Raw genomic sequence first — 11358 nt, 5'->3', positions numbered from 1 at the left:
CTTCGTTGCACAGGCTTTTCTCTAGTTGTGGTAAACAGCGGCTACTCTGTAGTTGTGGTGTGGGGGCTTCTCACTGTGGTGGCTCCCCTTGTTGTGGATCAGGGGCTCTAGAGAGTTCGTTCCAGCTTCAGGAGTTGCCACATGTGTGCATAGTAGTTGCTGTTCCTGGGCTCTAGAGTACAGGCTCAATAATTGTGGTGCATGGGCTTAGCTGCTTGAAGGTATATGGGATCGAACCTGTGTCTCCTGCATTGGCAGGGAGATTTTTAACCACTGAGCCACCAGGAAAGCCCATGATTATATCTTAATGGTGTTGTTTTCCTTGAACAATTAATTTTAAACTTGATGGCATAAAAAGAAATGTTTGACGGTAGCCCACCAGGTCCTCTGTCCACAGGATTCTCTAGGCGTGAACTCTGGAGTGGGTTGCCATTTCCTTCTGCAACGTGGTACATGATACCAGTGCATTTGAGTATGATGAAGCATTCTTTCATTCCAGGAAAAATCCCACTTGTGTATATTGCACAATTCTTTTCATATGAATTGATATAAAATATTACATATATATGTATATACATATACATATATATATGTGTGTGTGTGTGTGTGTGTGTGTGTACACACACACATGCCCACAACTTCAGCTCTGGCTTTCTAAACCCTGGTAGAGTCACAGGTGGCCAAGATGCAGCACTGGACTGCAGAAGTTAATGCTTCTAATTTCTCATGATCATTATCTCTACTGATGCATGGCTGTTGTTTCACACAGTCAGTGACTATCTGACTTAGATCTGCATCTGCCCATCTCCTGCCCCCATGTCTCACTGCACTCCTTCCTTCTGGGACTCACTCAAACTACATCCTTCATCACTCTCTTTGAGAACCTGAGAGAGGAAAATGCTCGTAGTCTGAAAATGTTTTCATCTGAAAATTTTCTTATTTTGCTTTTATTCCTGAGTGATAGTTGAGAATGAAAAATCTATAGACTGTTTCTGTGATGTTTCCTTTGGCATCTGAAGCTGTTTTTCCCTTGTGTTCCCTGCTTCATTGTGACTGGTGATTGGTCTACTGTTGGGTCTCACTTGGTCTGCCTTCCCTGCTCTGTGATAAAGTCTCCAGTTGTCTTTAATATTCCACAGTCCATTACTATAGGGTGAGGTTTGAGGAACCTCCATACTGTTCTCCATTATGAGTGTGTTTCATAGTGTCTTATTCATTGATGGTTCCAATAGTGTCTTTTAGGACGTTAACAGATTTATAGGAATTTCTTTTATAAGGTAGTCAAATTATTCAATTTCATGAAGCACTTGAGGTCTAATCCTCCCATGGTAGTCTCTGCTGACCCTCATTCATGGTGCCATAAAGGCATGTTTTGCTGATACTGGATCCTTGCTGGTTTGTAGGGTTTGATATGTATATAAATATGTTTTTTGTTGTTGTTTTTGCTCATGTGATGGAGCTAAAAATTTCTCCCTGTTGCCATTTATGTTAAGTGTTATTTTGGTTTTCAGTCAGGAAAGGATTTTTAATTTTCTCAAATGCATTCCAGGGCCTATGGAGAAGAACATTTAGAATTCTTCTTAAGTATCGTTTCCTTCATGTTCCTCCCAACACAAAGATGTCACTTATCACTCCAGTTAAAATAAAACATCCCCCACTCCCTGCCTTCACCCTCTTCCTTTGCTTAGTTATATCCATAGCAATTATAATCAGACACTGGCTGCCTGAATCAGAGGCTGTTTTATTCCATCTGGGCTGCTGTCACAAATACCATAGACCAAGTAGCATATGAACAGCAGAAATTTACTTCTTAACAGTTATAGATGCTGGGAAGTCCAAGATCAAGGTGAATCCAGATTCCATGACTAGTGAGGAACCACTTTCTGGTTCCTAGGAGGACTGTTTTCAGTGCACTCCCACCTGTCAGAAGAGGGGAGGGGCTCTGCCAGGCCTGTTTTGCAAGAGCACTCTTCTTCCATACGGATTCTGCCTTCTGACTCAATCACATCCACCGGGCCCACCTCCTCATACCATCACATTAGAGGTTAAGATTTCAGCATATGAATGACTCCTGAGGGCCCCGCGCATGCTCAGTACAGGAACAGAGGAGCCCACACCTGCCCCTTTCCCGGGAGGGCTCCACGCATGCACGGTGCAGGGGCTAAATGAGGACCCACTGCTATTTGAGGTATTTTTTATATGTCACTGATTTTTATCTGTCTCATCTATGTTGAAAATATATTTTCACATCTGTAACTTACGATAACCTCATTGGTGTCGTTTTTCCTTTATGACAACTGTGCTTTGCTTTGTTTTTCCCATAAAATCTTGAATTTTTTTCTTTATCTAGCAAGATTGAAGTTACACAGAGCAATGGTTCAACCTAGGTATAGAAGCGAAAATTTTACACATTGGAAATGAAGGATGAATTAAACATGGAAAACCTAAAAGTACCAATTGGAAAATACATACTCTGCTTCATTGGTACAACTAAATGCTGGGTTTAGGAAAAGGAAAGTATTATTTTTCTATATGGAAATAAATGAACCCTGTGAAGCCAATAAAAAATTAGTGTATTATGATTAAAACTAGAAAACCTGTATAAAACAGAATTATGTAATGATACTGAACAATTTCATACCTATAAATTTGACATGATAGGATACATGAATAATTTTCTGAGCAACAAAAATTACCAAATTTCAATCTAGATTTGACAGAAACCTCAAACAGACCACTTCCGTAAAATTATTTTAACAGTTGCTCACACATTCATTTAGGGATGGCCTCAGGAACTGATTCCTTTGAACCATTGGAAAATTGCAACTTGTTTTATAAAGGTACTTTTACCCTTGCCTTAGCATCAATAAAAAAAAATCCCCATTTTTAGAACTGTGCCTTGTTTAAGTTTAAAACATACATGTGAAAACTCCTGACAACACAAAGCTTCTTTATTTTATACATAGAAGTTTGTGTCTCTTAATCCTTTAACACATCTTGTCTCTCTACTCCTCACCACTAGCAACTATGTGTTTGTTCCTTGTATCTGTGAGTATGTTTCTGTTTGATTACATAGTGTTTCAGTTTTTATTTTTCTTTATTTAGTCCCTGCCACATAGCTTGCGGGATTCTAGTTCCCCAAGCAGGGAGCAATCCCGGGCCCCCTGGAGTGTGTGTGTGCAGTCCTAACCACTAGATCACCAGGGATTTGACTGTTTTCTTTTCTAGAGTCCAGAAATAAATGATAACATACAGTAAGTATTTGTATTTTTCTGATTTATTTCACTAAGCATAATATTCTCCAATCCATCCATGTTTTACAAATGGCAAATTTTCACTCTTACCTGTATGTGAGTGGTATTCCATTGTGTGTGTGTGTGTGTGTGTGTGTAATTTATTTTATTCAACTCATATGCTGCTGGGCATTTAGATTGCCTTCATATCTTGGCTATTGTAAATAATGTGCTACAAATATTGGGGTCCATGTGTATTTTTGAATTAGTGTTTTTATTTGTTTAAGATATGTATACCTAGGAGTGAAACTGCTGGATCACGAGGTAATTTTAGTTTTTGATTTTTGAAGACCCTCCATATTGTTTTGCATACTGGCTGTACCATTCTACCTTCCCACCAACAGCGTCTAAAGGTTCCTTTTTCTCCACATACTCCCCAGCATGTTATTTCTGATCTTTTTGATGATAGCATGTGGTCAGTGATACTTCACTGCAGTTTGGATTTGCATTTTTCTAGTGATTTAGAATGTTGAGCATCTTTTCATGTGCCTGTTGATCATTTGTATATCTTCTTTGAAAGAATGTCTATTTAGATGTCTGCCCTTTGAAAAACGAGATTTATTTTGTTTGCCATTAAGTTGTGTGAATTCTTTACTAATTTAATTTTTATTTTATACTGGAGAATAGTTAACTTACAATTATTATTTTCAGGTATATAACAAAGTGATTGAGTTATGTATATTCATAGATCTATTCTTTATCAGATTCTTTTCCATTATAAGTTACTACAGAATATTGTGGAGAGTTCCCTGTGCTATACAGCAGGTCCTTGTTGATTATTTTACATATAGTAGCGTCTGTGTATTAATCTCAACCTCTTAATTTATCCTTCCATTCACTTGTCCCATTTGGTAATCATAAGTTTGCTTTTAAAATTTGTGTATCAGTTTCTATTTTCTGAAAAAGTTCATGTGTATCACTTTTTTAGAGTCTACATATTAGCAGTATCATAAGATATTTGTCTTTCTCTGTCGTCCTGACTTCACTTCTATGATCATCTGCAGGTCCATCCAAGTTGCTGCAAATGGCAGCATTTCATTCTTTTTATGGCTCAGTAGTATTCCATTGTGTATATACACCACATCTTGTTTATCCATTTGACAGTGGACATTTAGGTTGCTTCCACATCTTAGGCATCATAACTAGTAGTGCATTATCTTTTCAGTTTACAGATTTCTCCCAGTATATGTCCAGGAGTGGGATTGCTGGATCGTGAGGTAGTCTTATTTTTTGAAGAGCCTTCATAGTGTTTTCCATACTGGCTACACCAATTTACATTCCCACCAACAGTGTTCAAGTATTTCTTTTTCTCCACATCCTTGCCAACATTTATTTGTGTTCTTCTTGATGATGGCTATTTTGGTAGATGTGAGGCGAGTAACTTCTCTTGCTGTGGATTTGCATTTCTTTGATGATTACAGATATAAAGCAACTTTTCCTGTGCCTGTTTGCCATCTGTATGTCTTCTTTGGAAAAACTGTCTATTGAGACGTTTGGCCATTTTTTAAAATGAAGTTGGTTTTCTTTGTTTGCTATTCAGTTGTATGAATTCTTTATATATTTTAGATATTAGCCCCTTACAAAATATATGAATTGCAAATATTTTCTCCTATTTCATTTCATTTCTCTCTGTTTTATTTTGTTCACCTCTGCTATAATTCCAGTTGTTACCTTTGCTTTTCTTTTGTGTTTAGAATCAGATCCAAAAATCATTTCTGAGACAGCTGTTAAAGAGGTTTCTACCTGTTTTTTCTAGTTCTGTGGTTTCAGGTCTTCTACTCAAGGCTTAATGCATTTTGAGTTCAGTTCTCTGCATATTGTAAGATACTGGTCCAGTTTGGTTGTTTTGCATGTAAGTGTCCAGTTTTCCCAACATCATTTATTGCAGAGACTGTCCTTACCTACCTTTTATATTTTTGGCTTGTTTGTTGGTGGAGAAGGGAAAGGCAAACCACTTCAATATTCTTGCCTTGAGAATCCCATGAGCAGTATGAAAAGCAAAAGGATATGAAACTAATAGATGAACTCCGAAGGTCAGTAGGTGCTCACTATGCTACTGGAGAAATAACTCCATGAAAGAATGAACAGATGGTGCCAATGCAGAAACAATGCCCAGTTCTGGATGTGACTGGTGATGGGAGTAATGTCTGATGTGATAAAGAACAATATTGCATAGGAACCTGGAATGTTAGGTCCATGAATCAAGGTAAATTGAAAGTGGTCAAACAGGAGATGGCAAGAGTGGACATTGACATTTTAGGGATCAGTGAACTAAAATGGACTGGAATGGGTGAATTTAATTCAAATGACCATGACATCTACTACTGTGGGCAAGAATCCCTTAGAAGAAATGGAGTAGCCATCATCGTCAGCAAAAGAGTCTGAAATGGTGTGCTTGTGTGCAATCTCAAAAATGACAGAGTAATTTAAGAATAGGAACATAAAGGCCACAACATATGGGATGGTCAAGTCTGTGTGGCAGACGACAGGCTGTGAGCACCAGTTTGTCCCTGGGCCTCTCTGTGTCCAGCCTGAGATGCTGAGCCTGCTGGGCTGTGAGCCCCGTGAAGGCAGCTGTGTCATCACATCCTATACTGTGGTTATGGTGTGGACAGTGGGCCAGACGATGTTGAGTCTGTCATCGCAGCTCCATCTCCTGACAGCTTTAATGCCTTGTATCACAGTGTCTCGATGTCCTTGGCCAAAGCTGAGACCCCTCTCATTAGGTTTGCTTTGGAAGTTAGAAACCCGGAGATCTTAGGAAGCTGTTGCCTATTCCTCGTTACAGGGGCAGTTTTCTTCTGGATTACCAGAGTGAGCACTAGGATACACTCACACATGCACACTCACATGACATTTAATAAGGACTGTGGGCTGGGATAAGAAGAGGGACAGTTATGAGGAAGTTAATAATAATATACAGGGGCTGGAGGCACTGCCTGCCTGAGACACGGACTCCCATATTTTCCAGGTCTTGTGCCACCTATGTCTGAGGACATCCCTAGAAGTCCATGTGGGCATCATCCCTGGTGTGCAGGTGGGGACACCAACAGGCTTTGAGAGACAGGGACTCATCCAGGATGGAGAACAGGTAGGAAATGGGAGGTGAGTCTGGGCCCAGGTCTGTCAACTCAGAGCTGCACACACAGCCTGCCTGGGAGCTGTGTGGAGGGCTGTGTGGTGCAACAGTGTGAGGCCCGGGGCTGCGCCCATGAGGGATGAGCAGTCAGGATCCCGAGGGCTATGTGCAGGGCTGTCAACTGTCAATCCAAGGAAGGGCCCCCCGGGTGGTGAAGTCACTTCCTCGATGGCAGACCCTAACAGAACTCGGAACCCTGTAACCAGGCACCCACCTTCTGGCAACAGCGCCACAGCCAGTTGGGGCTCACTTGGCTGGAGAGTCTTCATCCAGAAGGATGTTCTCCAGCTGTGTCTCGACTGGCCAGGGCTTCTGCTTCAGGAAACCCTGGAGGGAGAGGTTTTTCAGATGTTTCAGGCGGTTCAGCGCTCAACCTGGATGCCTCTGGTCCTTTACCAGGAGGTCACCTAAGGTAATCCCAGTCAACCTAGAGCTGGCCACACCAGGCCTGGCCGCCACTGGGAGCCCTCCCTGGGCAGCGCCAGCTGCCCTCATCTCCATGTGCGGGGAAGTGGGACTTGAGAGGAGGTACTCCCTCTGGGCAGGAGTGGGTTGTGGTGGGCACGTGGTGACCTGGGGGTCCTGTCACGGTCACACCTGAGGACGGGCTGGCAGTGGGGAAGCAGGATCCCTGAAGTGCTCTGGTCTTTGCCAGTGTGGACCGATGGCTGACAGGTGGTCAGGTGTCTGCGTCCTTGGTTGAGGTCTGTGCAGAGAGTGGTGGGCCTGTGTCTGGAGGGGAGCTGTCTGGGGTCCGAGAAGCACCACAGGTAGCTGGCTAGTGGCCTGAGACTCTCTGCCCGGCTGCTGGGCACTTGTTCACAGGGCTCCTCACGGGACTGCAGACAGGAGCCAGTCCTCAGAGCCCCCTGCTCCACATCCCTGCATGAGGGCCAAGAGCCCCACACCAGCGACAGAGCTCAGGGAGGGCACATGGTGAGTGCCAGGTGGGAGGAGACCTGACAACCAGGATGTTCTGGATCCCAGAGCCACCCTGGCCCGCCCCTGGTTCCGCCCCTGCTCCCAGAGGAACCTGACACCATCAGCTCTGTGAAGCGCCTTTGCAGCCCAGGCCCTGACTTGTCCAGAGACAAAATCACTGTTCACTTACATGTGGGAATCTCAGAAGGAGATTGTGATAGGATTTCACTTAATGTCCCCAAGGAGCCTGTCTGCATTTTTCTACAGTTTATCCTGTACTAACTCCATCCCCAGGTATCCATGTGGGCCTGAGAATCCTGATGTCTCTCACCCCAGGATCAGCCCCTCTCACCCCAGTTCTCATCCACAGAATGGGAAGTTTTGGACACCACCACAGGGATGATGTAGTTAACACACGGGGAGCTGCCCAATACAAACTGCCCCGAGACGCCAACATATGTAACCATGGCCCAGGACCAGTTCAATCGTGATGACAGGACGTTTATCCTGCGGTGGGCGCTCCTGCCCCTCCTCCTGCCCCTCCTCCTGGATGCTTGGGGACTCAGTCTGAGCCCAGCCTCTGCCTTCCTGGAGTCTTTGGTGCCCCCTCTGACTCCTATCTCTGCTGTGTTCCAGCCCAGGGGGAAAGTGTGTCCGCAGGGGACATGAATGAGACCTGCAGAGTGTGGAGCATCCATAGATGCAGACTGGAGACGTTGGTGGGCAACCTGGTGCCTGTCTTCCTGGGCCGTCACCCCGCCTACCTCGCCACATTCCTGGGAACCTACAGGGCTTTTGGTGCCCCCAAGCAGGTGCTGGACCTTCTCTTCACGAGGTGAGCACTTCCCCTCCCGAACTGGGGACTCAGGGGGACCCGGGCAGCTTCCAGCTGTGAGTCGTGGGAATGTCTGTCCAACTCTCTGAGCCCCAGTTGGCCCCTTCTGCACACGAGGGGAAAGGGAGGAACAGCCCCCAGGGTGACTGTGGGCACTAAGTGGGTGCGTACCAGAAAGTGCTTTCGGGAACCTGGTCCCCTGGAAATGCTGGGGTTGTGCTGAGTCATCATGTTCCTTCTCACCTCGAGCAAGCCTCTGTCTCGGTTGTCTCTCTGTCTTTGACTTTGGCCCAAAGCATTTTCCCAATAGCAAGGTGAGGTGTGAGAGGTGCCCTGTCCTGGGAGAGTGAGAGCAGGGGCCCCTCGGAGTGATCACTGGTGCCCCAGGCACTCGGAAGGGGCTCGCTGGGCTCTTTCATTCTTGAAATATAGAAGAAGGTGCACAAGGTGCAGGCACTTTACTAGGAACAAGCATCATGTAATGCATCGAGCAGAGAGCAGTCCTGCCCACAGGGCTTCAGTTCTCTCTGGGTGAGGGGCTTGGGGAGAGGGGGAACCCTGTCTCACTAGCTGTCACATTTGGGCGTGTCTCCAGTACTGTCCATGTTACACTTTCCTGGCCTCCTGTAGGTACGGATGCATCGTCCCTTACTGCGATGAGGATGGTGGACCCCCGAACCAGTTGAAAATGTGAGTGAATTTTGATTCAAGAGGGAGGGCCTGCATTCCCCAGAGAGCTACCAGGAGTAATGGGGTTGCTGGATGGGCAGGGCTAGCAGAATCCTGGGTCTCACATAGTCTGGATCTTACTGGGGGTCAAGGTCTGGGGGGCTTCTCCTGGAAAAGAGGAAAGGAGGCCAAGCGAGCTGTGGAGGGGTCGGGGGTGCTCTGAGGAGCATCTGGTAGGTCAGAGGTCAGAGTCCACCCCATGAGAGTCCACACCCGTCCCCTGTCAATCCCAGTCGTGCCTCGAGCCCCGATCCTGGGACCCAGAACACAAAGCGTAGAGAGCATCCTGCTCACTATCTGGTGGAACCTCAGCTTGGGTTGCTCAGCTGGTGTTCAGGGGACCTATTGACACTCAGGGGACAGCTGAGCCCTCACTGGTAAAGGATGAGTATTAGTGGCAGGAGGAGATGAAGGCACGTCCCTAATGGAAGAGGCAGCCTTTAGATGTAGGAGGTCAACCTGAGGTGTTAGGAGGCCCGCAGGAAGCCTGGGCAGATGACAGAGTCTATGTGTGCCCTCCTGGGCCAGATACTCCTGGGACCGCTTCATGTTCCCGAGATGCAGTGACCAGAGTAGACTCCCGGCCTGCCCTCGCAGTGGTGACACCAGGGGGCGGGGCATGGGGAGGGTCAGTGCACCATGTCAGGCTGCCCTCAGGAATCAGACAGATGGTCAGGCCGTGGATCAAGGGCTGTCACTTGAGTGGGCTCGTTGGTGGCGCCTCCCCTGTGTCCAGGCCTCCTCTGCTTGGTCAGCCAGGTGAGATGGGACATGGAGGAGAACTGACCTCTGGATGGGCAGGGGCAGAAGGCGCAGACCCCCAGGTCCCCACAGGGTGGCCCCAGAGTGCAGTGTGGCGTGAAGGCCAGGTCTCTAACTCTGCTGCCCACATGATGCCCCCCGGGCCATGGCCTCCATCCTGGGCACCTGGCTAGAATTTTACCCTGAGGACTTCCTGCAGTCCCCAGAATGTCCCTGCCTGAAGATGCTCCTCGCGTACGTAGAGCTGAGCATGCCCTACTCGGACCTGGAGCAGTGAGCCCGCCATCTCCTGGTGCAGCAGGAGTCGCTGGAGCCCACTGAGGCAGAGGGGCATGGTGAGGAGGACTCGGGGTGGGTGAGGAGGAGGGGGGCGAAATAGGAAGGGAGGGGGCTGGGCCACACAGAGCAGCACCGCCTGAGGCTGGAGCTAGACCAGGTGCATTCAGCAGGCTCCCCACTATTCCCCTGGACTGCAGCCTGGGAGGATTTCCTTGGTGTAGGTGTCATCTTGGATTGAGATTTCAGGGCTAAGTAGCGAGTAGCATCCCGTCTTTGGGATCCATGGAAAAGCAGCAGTTACTGACAGTGTTTTCTATTCTGGGAGAAACAGCATCCACTGGAGAAGCCCTGGAAACTTCCCCAGATCTAGAGCCAACAGCACTCCTCCTGCCTGCAACAGCTTCACAGTCAGAGCAAGCTCAAAGCCCAGCTCGCATTCAAGTTCAAGGACTGCATCAAATAAACATGCTGGCTCCAAACCCGGAGAGGCGGTGTGCTCATGCCTTGACTCTCCCTTAGGCTTGGAAGTGAGGAAAAGTACCTCCAGGATTCACTTCGAGATCAGAGAACGTGCAAAAAACAGCTCTCTTCCTCCTTCAGAGCCTGAATCGCCCGGAAATCCTGTGCCAGCACTGCTTCTACAGTCTCAGTCCCCAGACTTAAGCCAACCTCGGCCAGGGCACTGCCTCGGCTCTGGAGCTCCTTGGTGCTTTGCAGTCACCTGTGGCTCTGGTGTTATTCAGCTGTGCTTCTAGAGACCCCAGCAGACACAGCTTTTCTAGCAGCTCAGGCACTGGAGCCAGTTCCTCCCCTAACATCCCTGGAGCTGCTCCCACTTGGTCAGCCAGCCTCGCCTTCCCAGGAAGATTCTGTGTTGCCCCTGTGCCAGCACCAGCCCTGAGCCTGTGTCTCCACCCCGATACTTCCCTCCCTTAATATGTGTTTTGATTTTTGATTACATGTACAAACTTATTTTTTCTGTGAGACAAAGTGAACTTAGAAACTGAATTCTATGAGTTTTTAAATTGTATGTGTGAGTGGCATGGAGAACATTCACTAGGATGGGTATGTCTGTTGTCTGTTGCAGAGCATCTGCGTCCTATTTGATGCCAAATAATCCTGCAGTCTGGGAGGGCACTGCACTCGACTCTCCCCTCATCTATTGATGGACGACAGGACTATTTTCACCTGTAGGCTTTTGTACATAGCGCTGCTCTGAACAGTTGTGTACAGGCTTGTGACTTTCTGTGTTTACTTCTTTCAGGGTGATGTAGGAGTGGAATGTGGGCGTCTACTGAATAGGGTCTAGTTGCCTTTTTGAGGAACTGTGGTAGAAGTGTTGCATTAGTGTTTCCATTTCCAATTCTTCATTAGTGTTGCAGTGTCCTTCTCTGCCACAC

General features: G+C 46.9%; 1 protein-coding gene across 2 annotated transcripts; it reads left to right on the top strand.

Moving 5' to 3' along the window:
- The first annotated feature begins 6270 nt into the window (after nt 1-6270).
- LOC110151649 (ral guanine nucleotide dissociation stimulator-like) lies at nt 6271-11288 on the top strand. Of its 2 annotated transcripts, none has more exons than XM_070463187.1 (4): nt 6271-6384; nt 7990-8188; nt 8819-8878; nt 11223-11288. In XM_070463187.1, exons 2-4 carry the CDS (start codon nt 8019-8021, stop codon nt 11230-11232), a joined length of 240 nt encoding a protein of 79 aa, XP_070319288.1. In that variant the 5' UTR covers nt 6271-6384; nt 7990-8018; the 3' UTR covers nt 11233-11288. The 2 variants fall into 2 exon arrangements, with proteins under 2 accessions (XP_070319288.1, XP_070319287.1); XM_070463186.1 differs by lacking the exon at nt 11223-11288 and adding an exon at nt 9879-10212.
- Nucleotides 11289-11358: the final 70 nt, after the last annotated feature.

Source organism: Odocoileus virginianus, unplaced genomic scaffold (genome assembly GCF_023699985.2).
Source record: "Odocoileus virginianus isolate 20LAN1187 ecotype Illinois unplaced genomic scaffold, Ovbor_1.2 Unplaced_Scaffold_39, whole genome shotgun sequence".
Taxonomy (NCBI): Eukaryota; Metazoa; Chordata; class Mammalia; order Artiodactyla; family Cervidae; genus Odocoileus; species Odocoileus virginianus.
Note: the sequence above shows the minus strand (reverse complement) of the source record. Positions and strands in the feature narration are given on the sequence as shown.

Bases quoted from the DNA above. Each gene is read 5' to 3' on its own strand.
- LOC110151649 (XM_070463186.1), top strand. From the start codon at position 8,019: ATGAATGAGACCTGCAGAGTGTGGAGCATCCATAGATGCAGACTGGAG. The intron at 8,189-8,818 runs GTGAGCACTTCC...GGCCTCCTGTAG, and splicing joins CTGGACCTTCTCTTCACGAG to GTACGGATGCATCGTCCCTT. The intron at 8,879-9,878 runs GTGAGTGAATTT...GACTTCCTGCAG, and splicing joins CCCCCGAACCAGTTGAAAAT to TCCCCAGAATGTCCCTGCCT.